The sequence below is a fragment of the Gallinula chloropus genome, assembly GCF_964237585.1.
Source record: "Gallinula chloropus genome assembly, chromosome: 5".
In the NCBI taxonomy this organism is placed as follows: domain Eukaryota; kingdom Metazoa; phylum Chordata; class Aves; order Gruiformes; family Rallidae; genus Gallinula; species Gallinula chloropus.
Window position 1 is genome coordinate 44,147,397 of NC_140090.1, and position 20,659 is coordinate 44,168,055.

A 20,659-nucleotide genomic window follows, 5' to 3' on the forward strand; every position below is an offset into this window, starting at 1 on the left:
ATCTCACAAGAAGGATAAGCGTTTGATTACAGCACGAACACACTGAGGGAATACATCTGCTCTCTGTCACAGAGATGCACAGTGGCCCATAAACAGGTATCTAGCCAGCATCATCCAAGCAACCCTGATATGATGATGCATGCTGCTGCTGACAGGACTTCAGGCTCACTTACGGCCAACTTTTCACCTTCATTGGGAATGAGACAGGACCTCTACTAAAAGAAAAGACAATCTCATTGTAAGAGAAACTGAACTAAGGGGATAATCCACCCCTCCTGTGTTATCACGTTTCTCACTAAGAAGAACGAGGCAGAACTCCTTTCCTAAAACCTTAGAGCACAGCTACACAATATCAATAGAGGCTTTCAGTAGCAGCTACACCGAAGGCATTCAGGAATTTAAAAATAGAAAACATTTGTGACCAACCTGCATTCTAGCAATTTCACCTATAAAGCAATTCAGGAAAAAAAGAAATCAGTAATTGTGAAGTACACAGACACTGGGCTGATGGCTGCCCACAGAACACCCCACAGGTAACTGCAGACCTTGTCTTCTGACCAGGTTTGAATACCATACAGTAAACAAAGTTGATGAAAGAGAAGAACAGGTGGTGATAACCATCTAAATAAACAAGAATTTTCCATTCAGTCCACTAAAGGCCAAGATGTTGTAGAACTGCTACATAAAATAGACTTTCGCTGCATATAGATTAGAGTTTAAAGCAAAGTCATAGCAGAAATTTTTCTTTTTTATATATAATCTGAAGACAGTCAAGTACACGAATGATTCTTCTCCAATATAGTTCACATGCATGGGAAAGATGGAGGCTTTTCCTTTAATAATTACAGCAAGACTTGATTTTTTTCAAAAGGTTTCATGCTCAGAATTTCACATAAAAGTACAGACATTCCTGTTGGCACATCAGATTTTTTTAACCACTTTTCCATGTGCTTCCCCGTTTTTATTAAGTCCTGTTTAGGCAGAAAAAAAACCCCAAACCTTCACAGAGGTCATCCACTTCACCAGAGCGGTCAGATAGTCTGGAAAGAAAGCCCAAAAGTATGATGGCAATTTGAGCACTCCCCATTCCCTAAGGCCCAACATGCTCAGTGCTGTGATTGATACAGAGCAGAACTTTGGGAGGTCTCTACAGAAGGATTTTGCTCTAACTAGATTTAATATCCTGTATCTGTACTTTCACTCAAATACGGGTTTTCTGGAATGGATGACTAGATGGTTTTACTCAGAAAACAATTGCTAGAACATGTGTAGGCAGCCTAAGTAAAAATACTGAGATCTGGTTAACTGTGACCCAACAAGCTATTTGCTTCGGCCTATGCGTTTTCAGGCTTTAATTGTAAAAGCAAGAGATGGATCTTTTGCAAACCTTCCTTCTCACACCTATCAGCTACCTCAAGAACATAAGCAATAAAACAAGACTAAAAAAAAATTCTAAGATGGAGATGGAAGGGGATAAAAAAGGTTCTGCCTTCTGCTAGACCAGCACAAGTTTGAAAAAGCCTCTGCTGAGAGAAAGGGGTGACTAAAACATTTTCATGCATTAGCAAAGATGTACTTTTGAGTTGGGGACAGGACCGGCAGCCAGACTAGGACAGTCTCTAGAAATACACCTCCTCTAAACCTAAGAAGCAACTCTATTCTAGAGGGTGAGATTAAAAGCAAACAAAATAGCAGATTACTCAGATGCTAAAGTTCTAAGTTGCCAACAGATTTCTAAATACTTATCTGAATCAAGGAGATATGGGTGGCATCAAAGAGCAAATGATGACTCCCTAAAACTAAAAATTCTGGCACAAGGATATACTAACATGAAACAGAATATTTGCCTGCACAAGCAAGTATACAAAACAGCCTGTACATCCAGAAAGTTAGCTTGTTTTACTCAAGCACGCTAGCACAAACGTACAAGGTGAGTCAAGAAGGAATATTAACTGACTAGGTACATCCATCCTAAACCATCTACGCATCTCTTCCACCACTCTGTTGAACAGCCTGCTTCATGACTTCCAGCAGAACGGTTCCACCCACTGCTCCAGAACAATATTCATGCGACAGCATTTCAGGAAGTCCATCAGGTGCCCAGAGAAGAGAATATGAAGGGAATGAAACACATATACAGCTAAAGAGTCAGGGGAAGGGGTTGTGTGACAGACGGACGGGGACAGACACACAACAGGACAGGGCATGGACACCCATGTCATCTAAATTCATTACAACCAGACATTTCTAAAAACCCAAGACTGAAGCTACAGACATTAAGCTTAATATCAAACATATCTAAGACTTCCCTTCATTTGGATCTCCCTTTCACCTGCCAGTATGTAAGAAATCCTCCCAAACTCTACCAAGCAAAAGCATCCCATAAAGTAGGTTCCTGAAATGTCCTATCTGTTTGGCTCTTCCAAAGCTGTTGACAGCACTGCTAATTTCTTTGGAGAAGAAAGGACTACATGTTTACTGCTTATTATATTTATCTCATCAGCTCCTTAGGATTCATCAGGCCTATCTAAAGGCATACCAAAAATGCACACAACCTCCTAGCAGTTCTCAGCAGCTTTAATGTTTGCGTGCCAATTCAGAAAGAATGAGAGTCACAAGATCATCTCATAAACCCTGCAAGCCATTACCACTTAGGTTCTTGATCTTTGCTTGTTTTTCTCATCTTTCTGAACTCTGTCCTGAACTCTATATACCTTGTTTGTGGGAGTTGAGTGTATCACAAGCTTAAGGGTTTATGTTTCACCTTACTTTCAATTCTCCAAAGAAGCAAGATATAAGTTTCTATCTGTGAGATGCTCTGACTATGTAAAGTGCCATTAGTTCTATTATGTCGCTCAGAGATTAGCTCTGGAGTGCTGTAAGGCGATTCAAAAAGCAAGATGACTATTACCACATCACTCCCACCCTTTAAACACCAACATGGTTTATTAGTATTTTCTTATCCTTTTCTTACCCTCCTCCCTCCCCCCTACATGCCCACCACTCTCCACCACCCCTTACCTCAGACAGTTTCCTAAGAAGGACAGAATTAAAGAGATTAAAATAGTTTAATAAATGCAATTGCTCAAGTATCTTACCAATGCAGGCCACTGAATTTGTTTGATCTTTGATCCCTGAGTCTGGCTTGGGTCCTTTCTTTTCGCCCAGACCAGCTGGTACTCTACCAAGAAGGTTGCAAAATCTTCATAAACTTTAACCCATTCTCGTTTTTCCCATTCAAGGTCATCAAATTCCACATATACCTGGGGGGAAATTTAAGAACAGGAAGAGACATACGTTATTACATATATAAAGCACATGTGCAACTCCATGCGCTCTTGAAAGCACATGTTGTAAAGCTGAATGCAAGAGCTTAGTATTACCCATTTGACTGTTACAGTATTGAAATTACATAATCAGTTCCTGCACCACAGGAGATGTTTCTCTTGGTGGTGCATGTGTGCTGAAGAGACGAGGGTTACATTTGCCAAAACATTGCTGTTAACATTGGCTATATCTCCTCTCAGGAATGGCAAGTTTAACACTAATTATTTACTAGTATCATCAAATAATACACACAGCTATTTACATATTGGTAATAAGTTTTAAGAATACTGCTCCTTCACAGTTCAAATACTTGTCATATAATACAAACCAGCCAAAGAAACACTGTTTCAAGGAGGAAAAAAAAAGAACAAGCCATTCGGAACCAAGCCGGACCGCCACTACAAGCAAGCCCAACACCCAGCACCTAACAGAAGCAGCGCAGATTCTTGCTCTTTCTGTCCTTCTGGAACCTCACTCCTTTGCAGGAGGCAAAGGAAAAAAACAAAAAAAACCTAAAAACACCCAAAAATTTGAGCCAGTTTGTGACTATTTGATCTTGTGCCATACCACTGTTTCGCGGGTTACACCATTCTCACAGAGACATTCTCTGAGAACAGCCATGCCATCCCTTGGCTGCATTCGCCACGCTGAACAGGCCAAACCTTTTGCCTCCTCTTGCAAAGGGAACTCTGAGCCAGAAAGCTATCTGAAAGCTACCTGCAAACACTAAGTCTTTTAATATCATTACATTTCAAACTGACAGAATTGATTTTAAATATTATTTCTTTAAAAAAACCCCAACATAATAGATCGTTTTCTCTTCCAAATGATGACAAAATTCATAGCAAAAATGAGCTGGCGTTATAAAAAACGGTCACACAAATTAGAGAAGAGAAGATGCTTTGCTACCCTCCTGAATTTCCGCTCTCAACAATATCCAAAGACAACTACTGAAACTGGAGTTTCTTCATCTGTCTGCTTCTGAGAACTTAATCACTGTCAGAGGAATATTCCTGTCTTTTTAACTTCAGTTAATTTTAGGCCCTCCACATAGTTCCTTATCTAGACTTCCTGTCTCACACTTCCAAAACATATACTGAACAGTGCTCTCTCCCATCTTGGCCCTCTCCCTTCTGTGTACACAATTTAAATTTGCACCAAGCCTCTTGTCACTCTTGTATCAAAATTCATCATCCCAGTTTTGCCCCTCATTCACCTTTTTTTAACCCATATTACTTCCATTCTGTTCCTAGACACTCCTTCCCTTCTCCCTCCCCTCTGTAACGCATCCATCAGATTAAGAAGGTACTTCACTGCAGTTCAACTTTTTCCTATGACAGCCCATTATCACATCTCCACCTAAAATTTGTCCAAGCAAAAAGGTAGATATCAGTTTTCTCCTCATCAAGTCTATCCATTTATTTCACCATTCCCCCCTCCCCACAGCCTCCACAACTGATCAGCGCTCTGACTAACCACGGCTATCACTCACTGCACACCCAACTCCTTCCCAACCATTCCTCTACCAAGCACTGACACCTGACCGTCCCTGTCATCGTGCACACTTTTGTCACCAATATCATATTTACAGCCAACTGGTCTTTCCACCTCTTATCTCACATCTCATCTTACTACTCGCTTTCCTTCTTGCCTGCTCTGAATTCACTAGGGCAAGGTGGAGCGTGCGCAGGGCAGCTGTCCCACATGAAATACTGTCCCTTCTTCACTCCCCAAGGACAGAGCTAGAAGCCTCCGGATTCACAACCCAGACACCTGGAGTTTCTTGCTGCCGCTCCTCCGACATCTCATTTCCCTTGGCTGATCAGCATCACTCATCACGAGAGCTACTGCCTGGTATTCTAACAAAGCAAGTAGAAAACAGCAGCAAAACCTCAGAACTAAGAACTGTGAACTGACACCTTCTGCTAAAAAGAGCTTAATTTGTATCTATTATAAAACACACTATAAAGTTGCAGAGTAATAGTTTCCCAATCAATACAGAGCTGACGGGAAAACCAGAAATGCTTTAAAGCACTGGTGGGAAAGCACCTCGTGTCACAAATCATCGTGGCAGCAGTATTTTGTGTTTACAGCTACTTTGAACCGTTCCAAAGAGACATTTATTTCTGCAAATGATTCAAGACAACCTTCAGTGACAGTACAGTTGAAAATCATCTGCTGAAATGACTTCCCTTCCAGCCCCCTTCTCCTGCAAATTCCCTTGGTTGTCTGGGCCGGTCAAATAATTTTAATATCTGGAAAGTCTTTTTACTGTGGTAGCCTGCAACGGGGTTTAGGAGTTTAAGCACCAGACCTCGCACAGCAGCGATTTACAAAAAATAGGAGGCAAGGGGAATCAAGTGTTATAAATGTTTTTGGAAAACACAGATAAGTCAAAACTGGAGTTAGCAGTTTAGAAGCCACCACACTAAAACATACTGTAACTTCTGGACACTGGCCAAAACTTGTGGATAACTGTGATATGATCTAGTGTTTGTGTGCAAGTTTTGCACCCCAAATAAACCGAGATCTGGTGCAACGACAGTAGGAGTTACTGACGAGCTATCTGCAGAGTCTCCTGGCACCGTATAATTAGATCTTCAAAGGAGCAGTTCCAAGAAAAGTGGAGAATGGAGCATGGCGCAGAGCCAGTCTGCCATTGCCCAGGGCACCATATTCCTCCTCTAGTATGATACACACACAACCTTACTTGGGAATTACTTCTGCCAGCTCCCACCAGTCGGGTTTCCATGCCAAGCCTATAAACTATCTGCTGGCTTTTCAAAGTTCATTTTTTGAAAAGCAAAGATAACACGGACAAAACGCAGAGCTCAACCCTTCACCCATTCTCTTTTTTGTTAGGATATACTTAAACCAGGAAAATCCATTATGAATTTTTCCAAGGCGATAGTAAAGCCTCCAAAGAACACAGGCTTCCTCTTTCCTGCACACTGACCTACCGCAGGGAGAAAAGCAGTATCCCAAGCCACACAATTTCTGAAAAAATAAAAAGGGGAGAGGAGGAGAAAAGGAAGCAATCCAGCAATCTACGCCAACAAAATAAAACATAGAGCCAAAGTCAGACACCCCCCATCCCCCCAAGGAGTGCAAAGGCTGAAAATATTTAATCTTTCTTGCTTCACTGGCAAAATTCTGTATGGCGAGAAACTCTATAACATTTGCCTCCCCAAGAACGCGTGTTCATTTGGAGATTGTTTTCCAGCCAGATTTTGCCTCCTTGCCTTGTCAGCTATACTGAAGTTCGTGTTCCCAGAACGGCTGCAGTATTCTCACCATGGATGCATTCACTTGCATAAAAAGGAGAAATTCCCACTGGGATGATATTATAATTGGCATGAATGTGCTAATTTTGTAACTCACTACTATTTTCCAACAGGAAGCAGCATAAGCTTTTAGCATGCTTTTCCAAGTAAAGCAAGACAACAAACTAATTTCCAATGGAGTCAGCCAAACAATTGCAACAAATATTGCTGTTTCCAAGCCAAAACACAACAAGCACGGTGAATTTCTGTACATGCAGCACTGTGATCCAGTTTTGGAGTCACTTCTGCTCCAAATAAATATGCCTGAAACGCTTTAAACTGTCACGAAGGCAATGTTAGCTTCCAGCAAATCTGGCTTCTAATGAGTGCTAAAAAGCACAATCCACACACCATGCTCTTCCTTGAGACCACCTGAGTGGGTGGCTGATGCTTGTAACTCCCCCACATTATAGCAGTGTATGTGTTGCCCAGGGCTGGGCGAGTGTTGAAGACAACCACTCCATGAACAACCTGAAGGCCGACTTCAGGTCACGTTTGCCCCAGTAAGAGCTCCAGGCAACACAGCTGCAAGAATCACTAAAAACTTGCATCATTTTAAAGTGAAGTAATCTCTAGTAACAGGGAAATAGAGTGCTGTACAGAATTTATTCACCAAGCTTCCAACCCAGTGTGCTACAAATTGATCCATGGACCTGATTTGTATTTAACAGAAAGCAAGTTCTACTTTCTCTCTTCTACAGTCTCCACCCAAAGACTGTTAGCAAAATGTTTATTTCAAGGAAAAAGAAAAAATATCAAGCAATCTTTCTTAAATGGTTTTTAATAAGGCAAAGAAAACACCTGTACTTTTGTACCACATCAAAGAGCCTTTCATCAACACAAGTTTGGCTACTGACCTCGAGGTAAGTCCCAGAGCACATCCCACCAGGTTTCATTAGTGACTTTTTTTTTTTTTTAATTAAGAGATAGACTCTTACACCATGTGCAATTATAATGCACATATACTTTATACTCAATTTATGGCAGTTGAGAACTTTCAAAACTTGGGTGCTAAAAATTATCAGTGGTATTCAAAAATCTCAGTTACACAAGTTAAAAGACAGACCTCAAACTCTCGGCACGTGACCAGGTATCAAAAACTAGTTGTTGGAGTCCATTTTCCCATCTTGTGATGCACGGATAGGTAAATACAAAAGCGTAACCCTTGTGTGTAATTTAGCAGAAATTTGATTGAAAAATACGCAAATATAAACCCAGCATATTTCAGTGAGAATAAATCTGGCACAAGTTGGAAGGGGGTAGGTGTGTTTTGTTTTTAAAACCCACGGTACCATCAAAGGGCAGAAAAAAATTTCATGTTTGATGCCTCCAACTTACAGATAGTTAGTAAGAGAACCAGTTACAAGATGTCAGGATGAAATTCCTGAATTAGCACATCAAAATGCAAGTCCAAGCTCACTCTTCCCTCCAAGTATTCTCCAGTGTTAACTGCAACCTGAAAACTTTCATTCTGGGGGACAAACGTTTTACAGGATGTTTAACAACTGTTTATTTTCAGCCCAGTAAAGAGGGTACTGGGAGTTTCCTGGTTTGGGGAGAAAAATCTCCCTTCAAGAAAGAAAATCCAAGGATCCAAGCGAGCAGCCAGTGCCTCCCCCTGCTGCAGCGAGGGGTGGCAAGTCTGGGTATCCCAAACCCAGCCATGATGTGGGTTTGACACCGTCAGGGAGGTTTCCAGAGGTCTGAACCCCACACAACTCTGACAGCTTGCTTAGCTGTGATGGGCTTTTTTAGCGCTGTATGCAGTTGAAAATTAAAATGAAGTCCACAAGGTTCCAAAAAACTTCTCCATCTACTTACTGAGATGGATGTGATTACCAAATATCTAGCTGGTATAAACTAAAGCTAGTTATAAGTACACAGGGAATGGAGCCAATACAAGTGTTTTTATAAAACTTAATCTTCCCATCCTGTTCCCAATACTCTTGCCTTCTCAGATTTTTAGAGATTATTTCTTTGATGGAAATGGCATTACCCAGCAGTCAAGTCTTTCTAAATATATCTTTAACTAATCAAATGCAATCAAAGCACAATTTACTATAAAGCAAAACAGCTTAACACAGTAAAATTATTACTGTGTTATACAAGTGCTAACCATTTCCGCACGGATAAGTGGTGAAATAGCAACCAAAGGCAGCAGTAAGGGTTTTTGTTTAATGCCATGTTGTTCTAGGCTAGCAACATTTCCACAATCCTTCACGTTAGCATTTCATAGTCACTCCACATTAAAAAGAACTCATAAAAGAATGAACCCTTTCCTTTATATATTTAAATGCTATACATTTGCATTTTACAAACTCTTCAAGCAAAACTTTACAGAAGAAACAAAAAAAGGTTACTTGAAAATGCATTTCCATCACTCCTTACACCTAAAACCACCCAAAGCAGCTGGAATAATGGTAATACGTTGGTTTTAAACTACCAAATTCTTTAGGATAAAAAGATGTGGTTTGTTGCCTCCACACATTCTTAAAAATAGCCCACATTTTTACTGCAAATCAGACATACTAATTCTTAAGTACAAAAATTTCACTCACATTTGCAGACAAGAAAGTATTCACATTCAACAAAGAAATACTAACTGTATTGTGTATTTTTAGCAGGGGCAAGTAGACACCCACAATGCCACTGTAAGTCTTTAGAATACCTGAAAGCGCTCTTGACATACCTGGCATATGTTTATTAATGGGACTTTTACAATCCTTCACCCATTTAAGGAACGTAATAGCTTATTTCAAAAGTGCAAGAGCTCTGCATCTAACTCTCAACACTGGGGAAAGAATCAGGTATATGTTTTACAAGAAAGAAGCTCCTTAGAAGTCAGGACAAATTACTGGCGTTGGTTATTTTATGCTATTTCAGCACTTAAAGAAAAAAAAAAGGAAACAAAATTGTTTGGACAAGTGTTCAGATCTGCACATCTGTTCTGATTATTTGTGGAGCTTGCAAGTGGTAACAAAAATTTAACGGCAAAAGATTTAATTTGGGAGTTGAAGAGGAGGCAAATGGGGAGGTGGGGGACAATCATCCTAATAGGAGACCAAGAGTGAGGAAGTCAACTCCACGCCTCAAGACTGCCTCCACTAGGAAAGACAGATGCTCTTCTCAAGGGAACAGAGGGCCCCATATGCAGGCCAGACCCTACCAGTAAGGAAATGTGCTGCCTCCCTGGAGCCCAGGTCAGGGATATTACCAGAAGGCTCCCAGGGCTGGTAAGATCCTCTGACTACTACCCATAATTGAAAGTTAAGCAGGCAGGGATGCAATCACAAACTGTACCCTTCGAACTATCAAAAGGGAATTCCAGGACCTAGGGCACTTTGTTGGGGGGTGGGGAGCCCAAAAAATATTTTCATCTATCCCCACTTGTGGGAAGAGGGGTTCGGAGCAGGTTAGGAGAACCCATGAGTTGAACATGTGGCTGAACGGCTGGTGCCTGCACAAGAACTTTGGGGTTTTTGACCAGGGGATGATGTACTATGCCTCTGGCATGAGTACTGCTGATGGGGCTCACCTGTCCCATAGAGGAAAGCGGATCCTTGCCCAGGAGACAGCAGGGCTCATTGATCGGGCTTTAAACTAGTTAGAAAGGGGGAAGAGGATATTGCAAAGGTTGCTGGGATCAGGCAAGTGCTCTGGGAGTCACAACATGAGCTGATGACGAAAAAAGGTAAATGCCAACAGCACAATGGCAGATTTGGGGATGTTGCTCCACATGAGAGTATTGAAAATTCTGTGGATTGCCCTGAGGACTCCTCAGTGGAGCCACTTTTCCCCGTCCCCTATCGGAAATCTTGGTGTGGTCTGTTGAGGATACCTGCATCTGCTGCCCCACTAAAATGCCTTTATACGAATGCACGTAGCATGGGGAACAAACAAGAAGAATTAGAGATCTTTGTGCGGTCGCAGGGCCACGATCTCACTGCAATCACAGAGACGGGGTGGGACAGCCTGGATGACTGGCACACTGTCATGGATGGCTACGTGCTTTTTAGATAAGATAGGCTAGAGATGCGAGGTGCAGGAGTTGCTCTTTATGTGAGAGAGCAGCTAGAATGTATTGAGCTCCACCTGGGAAAGGATGAACCATCCATCGAGTGCTTGTGGGTAAGAATCAAGGGGCAGGCTAGTATGTGTGACATTGTTGTTGGTGTGTACTATAGGCCCCCTGATCAAGAGGAACGGGTTGATAGTGCATTCTATAAGCAGTTAGAAGTAGCCTTAAGATCCCAGGCGCTGGTCCTTATGGGGGACTTCAATTACCAGTCATATGCAGTCCAGACAATTTCTGCGGTATGTGAAAGACAATTTCTTGCTACAGATGGTGCAGGAACCTACTAGGGGAGGGTGGGTACTGGACCTTGTTTTTACTAACAAGGTTGTTAGGAAGTGAAGGTCAGGGGCAGCTTAGGACAAAGAGACCATGAAATGGTTGAGTTCCAGATCCTGAGTGGAAGAAGCAAGCCAAAAAGTAGGATAGTTACCCTAAATTTTGGAAGAGCTAACTTGGATCTCCTCCGAAATATAATAGAGCTATCCCGTGGGCTACACTGTTAGAAGGTAAGGGAGCCTGTGAGAGCTGGGCAGCATTTAAACAGCGCTTCTTCCAAGCCCAGGACCGGTGTATCCCTTTGAGCAAAAAATTGGGAAAGAGAGGCAGAAAACCTGAGCAGGGAGCTCATGAGTAAACTCAAAGGGAAGCAGAAGGTCTATGAGCTGTGGAAAAAGGGTCTGAGCACCTGGGAAGAATATAGGAATGTTGTCAGGGCCTGTAGGGATGCAACTAGGAAGGCTAAAGCCCACTGGGAAATGGAACTGGCAAGGGACATAAAGGATAATAAAAAGGGAGGTTTTAGATATGCGAATAGTAAGAGGATGACCAGGGATAATGTGGGTCCCTTGCTGAACAAGGCGGGTGTCCTGGTAACAGGGGATGCTGAGAAGGCGGAGATACTGAATGCCATCTTTGCTTTGGTCTTCACTTCAAAGGCCCCTCAGGACCCACAGACACTGGATGAAAAAAGTAATGTTTGGGAAATGAAGAGCTTCCCTCTGGTTGAGGTGGGGGTGGTCCAGGAGCATCTCAAAGGGATTAATGTACATAAATCCATGGGCCCAGATGGATTGTGTGCTGAGGAAGCTGGCAGAAATGATTGCTGAGCCGCTCTCTATCATCTTTGACAGGTCTTGGAAAACAGGAGAAGTGCCTGGAGACTGGAGGATAGCCAATGTCACTCCAGTCTTTAAAAAGGGCAAGAAGGAGGATCCCAGTCAGCCTCACTTCCGCCCCTGGAAAGGTGATAGAACAGCTTGTTCTGGATGCCATCTCCAAGCAATTGGAAGAGAAGAAGGTCATGAGGAGTAGTCAGCATGGATTCACCAAGGGGAGATCATGCTCGACCAATCTCATAGCCTTCTATGATCTCATCACCAGCTGGGTAGATGGAGGGAGAGCAGTGGATGTCATCTACCTTGACTTCAGCAAGGCTTTCGATACTGTCTCCCATGACATCCTGATAGCAAAGCTGAGAGAGTATGGGATCAATGAGTGGACAGTGAGGTGGGTTGAGAATTGGCTGTTGGACCGAGCCCAGAAGGGTGGTGATCAGTGGAGCAGAGTCCGGTGGAGACCTGTGACTAGCGGTGTTCCCCAGGGCTCGGTGTTGGGTCCAGTTCTGTTTAATAGCTTCACTGACGACCTTGATGAGGGAATAGCATCCACCCTCAGCAAGTACACCAATGATATAAAGCTGGGAGGAGTGGCTGATAAGCAGGAACACTGCACTGCCATTCAGTGAGACCTGGGCAGGCTGTTGCAATAGTACTGGTAATAGAGCTGGGCAGGGAGAAACCAGATGAGATTCAATAAAAGCAAGTGTAAAGTCTTGCACCTGGGAAGGAACAACCGTTCGTTTCAGTACAGGCTGGGGGATGACCTACTGGAGAACAGCTCTGTGGAGAAGGACCTGGGGGTCCTGGTGGATGACAGGTTGGCCATGAGCCAGCAGTGGGCCCTGGTGGCTAAGAGAGCCAACAGGATCCTGGGGTGTATGAGTATGGCCAGCTGGTCAAAGGAGGTGATCCTCCCCCTCTACTCTGCCCTGGTCAGGCCCCACCTGGAGTACTGTGTCCAGTTCTGGGCTCCCTGGTATAAAAAAGACAGGAATCTTCTGGAGAGAGTCCAAAGAAGGGGTACGAAGATAATTAAGGGCCTGGAACATCTCCCCTATGAGGAGAGGCTGAGTAAGCTGGGACTCTTCAGTCTTGAGAAGACTAAGGGGGGACCTTATTAATGTTTATCAACATCTTAAGTATGGGATACAGGGGGAATTGGCCAGCCCCTTCTCAGTGGTCTGTGGAGACAGGACAAGGGGCAATGGCTGCAAGTTGGAGCACAGGAAGTTCTACACCAACATGCGGAAGAACTTTTTCACAGTGAGGGCGACAGAGCCCTGGAATAGGCTGCCCAGGGGGGTGGTGGAGTCTCCTTCTCTGGAGATATTCAAGACCCGTCTGGATGCCTATCTGTGCAATATGAGCTAGGGAGCTGCTTTGGCAGGGGGGTTGGACCCAATGATCTCTCGGCATCCATTCCAACCCCTACAGTTCTGTGATTTCTGTGATTTAAACGGAAAGAGAAAGCCCTGCTACTTTCAGATGAGCTGTGGAAAGCAAGAGGACAACTCCTCAAATTAAATTAAGGGATTAAATCCCCTTTGACACACCCTACTACCATGTAATGTAACACTCATTATTCTGACATACTCTGTTTATTCAAAGAGAATAGGAAGAGGCATATTATCCCAGCAGCAGTCCTTGCTTATAACCCGGGAAGCTGAAGCGTACAGAGGCCAGTTCATTATCTGCAGGGTAACAAGCCTCTGTTGTTTCAGAACTGCCTAGAAGTGTCCTTTTGTGGGGGGGGCCCACGATGGTTCTGGGTGTCTCCAGCAGGAATGCTGGAGAGAGTAAACCACTGTGAGACCCCACATGACAGCATGTGGCCACAGCCCCTCTGAGATACAAAGAGACAGGCCCTCCAAAGCCACTACTTACTGCTGAGGGAAGAATAAAACCCGCAGCCTCAGGATCACGTGCTCAACATTGACAAAGCTGGAGAGAGGAGCCTGCACGCTTGCACGAGACACACAGTGACAGACACACTCAAGCTGAGGCCATACTCTAACTGCCAACATCGCTCAAGACATTTCATCCACTGAGGAACAAGGAAGCCAACCCTGCTCTCTCTCCAGGCTTCTGAATAAGCCGGAGATACACACTTGCTGGAAGACATGTCAAGTCTATATGCCATGCGCAGGAGGGAGCAGGCCCAGATGTAGCAAATACATGCTTCGGTAAACAGGAATTTTCAAGGTAGCTTCCTTCTATCAAGCTTCGAAGCATAAAAATCCCACAAGCACAGTGAGGCACTCAAATAAAAACAGCTTTTATTTCAAGCAAACAGTCGTCTGAGGATACATTATGAGAGAACAAACACAGAAATTGTGACCACGTACAGTTCACGATTACATTTGAAACCCTAATTCTGCACTCCCGGCTTGAACACTGACAATAAAATAGCTTTTGCAGAAAAAAAAGAAAAAGGTTGTAAAACAGAAGAAAAATACCAGTACTATTGCAACAGCCTGCTGCAGTCTGTAGCCTGGATTGCTAAGCAACCAGCACAGCACGCACAGTACAAAGTAAGGTTGCGGGGAAGACAACAGAATAAAAAAAGCCCAATGCATCCTACTCAGATGCCCCAAAACCATCTTGAAAAATAAAGAAAAACATTTCTAACACACAAGTCTTTTAGCCCTCTTTTTAAAATGCATATTCTAAAAAGAAAGCTAAAAGGAGAAAATAAGAACTGCACTGAATGGCAAGGGAGAAAAAAAAACCCAATCAACCCCCATACGTCTTTTATGCAAGTGAGTGTTTTACATGAGTTGCTCCAAGAAGGCTTGTGCCTGATAAAAAGATATTCTGCAGGGTTGCCAAATTTATTTTAAAGGCTGAGACACATGTATTGAAAAATATTTATTATAACTATTTAGAATGATTTTTTCCCCCAAATTGAGATCGTCATAGTGAAGTGCAGTGACACGCACACCAGAAATTAAACCAGGACTGTACCGGGCTTTACAAAGAAACCAATGTGAAGTAGCCCCCTTTTAAAAATGGTTTAGATGCCAAAAATACACTGAATTATTCATCCAAAATGAGAAACAGAAGTGTCTTAAGAAAGCATAAATTATTAAATCATGGCAACAACTAGTTAAAATATAGACATTAGGTAAAAACATTTTCAAGCCTGAAGGACCAAGAAGCTTTTGCAAATTCATCATCACACTTACTAGATCTAAGTTTCTAAATGCTAATTTCTAAAAGCAATTGTTAGGAAGCACCCATACTATAAGAAAGCCTATGTATTAAATTCAAAATTAGAAAGAATTTTGTGTTCAAATCAGACACTTGTGAACTTAGAGAAAGTGAGCTAAAAAGTTAAGAAAATTATCTATTTGGCTAATTAGATGGCTAGCTAAAAGCAATTTGTATGTGTATAAACATACATTTCTAATGTCACACTAAAAATACCCTCACCTGTTATTTCATAAGGAACCATTACATCTACATTCAAAAAAGATCACAGTGTTTTTCAACTGCACATATCCTGTATCTGAAGATCCGACTAAAAAACCCAACTGAATGGAGATTTTTAAATACTGATTATTAATTGTGAAATGTTAAAGGCTTTCAGTCAATTTTACAGGCTTAGTAAAGATTTAAGTTGGTCTAGAGGGTTGTCAGTGGACACAAAGCATGACAGTAGGCCGAATTAAAACATGCGGTGAAAGGAATAGGTTACTCCCTAGATAGAAACCATGATTTGCTATTGTTCCTCATCTCCAAAATCCTACAAACAGAAATCTACCTCCCCAGACAGGAAACTTCCTGTGGTTGTAGCCTCAGATAAGAAGGTAAAGCCACTCACTGGGAAACTGGACAACTTCAGTCCTCCTGTGACAGTCTGAACGGACAGAGCTGGAACTTAAGGAGATGACCACGACCTAGGCAGAAAGCTGCGATGATGTTCCATGCCATCCGAATAGCCCAAGCCTGACCCACTGCTGCAGGGAATCAATTAAAGTGCCTAAAGCACAGGCCATTTCTACCAAGACAATCGTTCTCCAGGGAGCAGGCCAAGCAAGCCAAGAGTGGGCTCACAAACCATTTCCTTTTCATCAGATAAAGTCAGTGATACCAAAAAGACTTCAAAGCCTGACCACAGTGACAGACAAGACTGGAGGAAGCTGGTCAGAGGCATTTTATCAAGGACTGTTCACACTAACAGCAGGAATACAACAAGCCTTGTTCTTCAGTCAGCTTACAAAATTAAGAGAACTATGGAGAACTACTAAACACTAACGGGAAAACCAAGAGAAAGGCTCATCTACCAAAAAGAAACAGTGTATTGTATTTTTGTAAATTATTAACTAGAAAATGGCAATTTTCTGAGTTCCACTGACAACACAATATTTGCCCTTATAAGCAAGGCTATCAATCTTAAGCCACAAGCCAAACAAACCTCAATGAGTAGATGAAAAAAAATTTAAAAATTCAAAAAATAAAAAGCTTTAAGACAAGAATCCCGGAAGGTAAAAAGAAATTTAGTGAAATATCTATCACCAATTATCCACTAAAATGTTGGAGGATATTTTCCAGATTTTTTTTCCTTCATAAGAGGACTACAATGTTCGAGTAGGGTAGCTATGTACCATATCAATTACTTTAAAGCTTTATCTCTTATCACAGAAGAACATTTTACTGTCTTAACAGTAACCTGCTGTCCTCTTTCCTCTACTTTATGGGCTATCTATAACCAGCCAGCACATCATATCTTCCAGCCCTAAATCACCTCCGAGCAGTGTAAAGACAGTTCTAAGTTCTTCCTGGCTAAAATGCAGAGGTATTTTTCTTCTGCTGTTTTGTTCAATTTTTATTTTTCAAAATCTGAACTCTTAAAGCCTTCTCCTTAAAGTCTTCTCCTTCAGTGTTGTGGTTGTACTCAGTGCTACCTCGAAAGCTAAATTGCTCTGTTCTTGTTTCAGTTAGAGACAACTTCTTGTTACCATTCTACCCTTTGGGCTTTGATCTCTGCAAATCATCCTTCAAAGCAACATCTCTATTTCCTTATCACTGTTTATCTTTGTCTAGTCCTTCATATTGGAGAGTAGTAACTCATTCAAAGATGTTCTCATATCATCTTCCTGATGTAGCTAAAAGCTTGAAGACACTTGTAACAAAGGATTCATAAACCAAACTTACAGAAGTCTGCTTCTTTCCTGTGGATTCACTGAAGCATCAGGTAAGAAAAATAGAATCTGTACTCACAGCCTGAAACTTTAAAGGATTAAAACTTCTCAGATGTCTCTGACATTCCTTTATTTTTCTGTTTGATAACAAATTGCAAGGCTAGACTTTATAGAGAAGAACTGGGTCATCACAGTTCGTAGTACACCACAGCGTAAATGTCAACAAAGTGGGATCAAGGTTCATTCTAAGTCTGAACCGAGGTATCTTTAAGTATTACTAAAAGGTCAGAGGAGATTAAGCCTGAGAGGGTGGGGGCTGGCACATGCAAGCCAACAAAGCATCAGGAAACATCCTGCCAAAATGAAGCACCATTTTGGGAGCAGAAAGAGGAACAGAACCACAGCTTCCTAGGTTTTCTGACTATCTTAATCCACATCATCAAACTCTTCGTTGCTGTAACGGTCACGTCTCAGTCACCGATACCTGAAATTTCTACCTTACGATGAAGGAGAAGAGATTTACATTAGTTGCCCAGAGAAGCTGTGGCTGCCCCTGGATCCCTGGCAGGGTTCAAGGCCAGGCTGGATGAGGCTTTGGGCAACCTGAGCTGTGTCCTTGCCCGTGGCAGGGGGTTGGAACTGGATGGGCCTTGAGGTCCCTTCCTACCCAAACCAGTTTATGAGTCTATGTTCATCTTCTCTCAATATATTTCAGAAATCTTCTAGCTGTTGCTCATTGTTGTGTGCAGAAAAACCTAACGAAAGACACTGATACTGAATTGGGAGTTTCTGCATTCATTTTAAAGCAGCAGGTTAAGTCGCAATATCTCTGTGCCTTAGTACCCATATTCTAAGACTGGAACACAATCCCTTCAACCCAGCATTGCCTGTTTTGACCATAAATTCTTTGGAACTGACATGATCCGTTTACGTGATGCTAAATGTGATGGAGCTCTAACATCAGTGGGTTTTCAGGTGCGACTGAAGTGTGACAATACAAACCACGCTGGATCACAGAAATAAAGATGACCAGTTCCTCTGAACAATCCCCCCCTTTGTTGCTGCTGCTCAGGCTGCACAGTACAGAAAGTTCTGCTTCAGATAGAATTAGTGATGTACAGAACTCCAGCAATAAGAGCTGGTAAGCACTTCAGCTTTACAGAAATCATTCATGCTACACCCATGAAAACTCTCTCAACATGTTTGCCTACTAGTGTTCTTCAGAAAATATACTTTTGCTCTCTCATCTAGCAGTATTTTTTGTCCTGCACCAAAAATTCTCAGATATGAGGAAGGTCACTCAACCTTATGTCCTAAGTATTAACTACTTTGAGTACCACAATTATCCAAACTACAGAGAAATGTTTACAAAGTTTCTTCATGAATTGCATAATTTTTTTAAACTTATTATTTTTCTTTTTTTTCAATTATAAATTATCCTAGAAGTCTTCAACATACCACAACACAGACAAATAAATGAAGGCAACACAATGTTACACACTTTCTGCTTTCCTAGGAATGTTCTGGGAAGCTCTTTTTAAGGAAGAACACTAGATCCATTGATAACAGCAAGAGAACAATAGGTCCAACAGATAGCACAATCAAATCCTTGATGCTTAATCCCAGAAGTAAAGAGATAAGAACTCTGGCAATGAGTATACATCAAAAATTGCCTAATGAGCCAGATGAATAACCTTAATTACAGCATATCTATCTTTGGATAACTTACTAGTGTAAATCTCAGACATTCTCTAGACCAGCAGCAATGATAGTATTTGTGAACAAATGGAATTTTAAATTAAAACAAGTTTGTTCACGCACAATGGTTTAACAATAAGGGCTGTTACTAGAATTAAAAACACCCAAACAACCTTCTCCCTGCCATTCAAAATGCATGTGGCAGAGAAGAGAATAAAAAGGCATTAATTCCAAAGTGTACATAATTTGCTCACCATCTGTGCAAGTTTCTGGAACACAAAAGCACCCCACACAACCAAAAAAAACCCAGTCCCAACACACAAACCCCAAGGTTTGCAAGTCCAAGGCAGCTTTTACTGCTAGCAATGATACTTATGATGTGTACCTATTTGTAAAAGCTATTTAAATCCTTTATAGGATCAAGCAATTAAAATGTGATGCCTGAAGTACAAATACAAGGATTGATACTCTTCATCTCCTTTCTTCCCTTTATTTCTACATTATCATCTTGGTGATTTAAAATTATGATACAGTTTTAAGTATCTCCCGATTCAACCGTTACTATACGCCAAAAAAACACAGAACAACTTGTGTCAGTTTTTTAGCACTCATCCTGTATTTGCAAGTTCTTCTGAGGAGCTCCTTGTAATTCTGATCATCACTTACACTCAGGCTTTAATCAAAATCTTTAAAGAAATGTATCAACATAACCAAGTTTGTTTGGTTTTCTTGGTAACAAATATTAACACACCTGATCTACTTCAAGTTTTCCAAATGAAGAAACATCTTGAAAGCAAACAAAAAACCCCAGGAACTGCAATAGACTGTGCATCTGCTGTTGCACAGCAGATAATACAGACGTGACTTCCAGAAAAAAATCCATGTAACTAAGTAAGGTCTTTGTGACCTCCCGAGGTAACTCCAGAGGCAACCACAGCCTTCCCTGAGTGAGCTGTCATTTGACAATTCCATTGCATTATGACAAACGGATGCAAGAGAAGATACAGCACACCCACATCATACTTGTCCTCATTCCCCTTGCGAAACAGCAGTGAAATTGCTGTTTAAGTTAAGGGACACAAATGTTCCTGTCAGGAAAAGGAACACACCGTAAAGAAGATATTTTTGACCGCAGGAGTCACCAGCTGCAGAACTCCTAGCAATGTGATGTCATGTAACTGAAGTATTCGTTAGTGAAGAAGTGAATATATTTTCAAAACATGTCTACCTTGTTGTACCAGATGCCGTCTGCTTCACTGTACGGACTGCTTAAAAACTGGATGCTGTTCCTAACAACCAGCCTCCCTTCCTTGTGAACTGGACGTATAATACACAGAATCACAAGGTTGGAAGAGACCTTTGAAGATCACCGAGTCCAACCATTCCTATCCTATGCTAAACCATATCCCTATGTACCTCGTCTACCCTTTTTTTAAACACATCCAGGGAAGGTGACTCAGCCACCTCCCTGGGCAGCCTGTTCCAGGCCCTGACAACTCTTTCAGTAAAAATTTTTTTTTCTAATATCCAATCTAAACCTGCCCTGGCACAGCTTCATGCCATTTCCTCTTGTTCTATGTTCTGTCACCTGGCTGAAGAGACCATCGCCCACCTCTCTACAACCTCCCTTCAGGTAGTTGTAGGTGGTGGTAAGGTCTCCCCTCAGCCTCCTCTTCTCCAGGCTGAACATCCCCAGCTCCCTCAGCCGTTCCTCATAGGATTTGTCCTCCAGCCCCTTCCCCAGCCTGGTTGCCCTTCTCTGGACATGCTCCAGGACCTCGAGGTCCTTTTTATGGTGGGGAGCCCAGAACTGCACACAGTACTCCAGGTGTGGCCTTACCAAGGCCTAGTACAGGGGCACAATTACCTCCCCAGACCTATTGGCCACACTGTTTTTGATACAAGCCAAGATGCCATTGGCCTTCTTTGGCCACCCAGGCACACTGCTGGCTCATATTCAGCCTGCAGTCAACC

General features: G+C 42.1%; 1 protein-coding gene across 2 annotated transcripts in view; it reads right to left on the reverse strand.

Annotated features, from left to right (window-relative positions):
- The window catches only part of JMJD1C (jumonji domain containing 1C), a gene marked incomplete at its 5' end in the record, with an annotated part of 172,384 nt that overhangs the window by 109,939 nt on the left and 41,786 nt on the right, over positions 1 to 20,659 (reverse strand). For both annotated transcript variants that reach the window (XM_084265400.1, XM_084265399.1), the window contains one exon: positions 3,099 to 3,263. In XM_084265400.1, the coding sequence (XP_084121526.1) occupies positions 3,099 to 3,263 (165 nt within the window). The remainder of the gene's footprint in view (positions 1 to 3,098; positions 3,264 to 20,659) is intronic.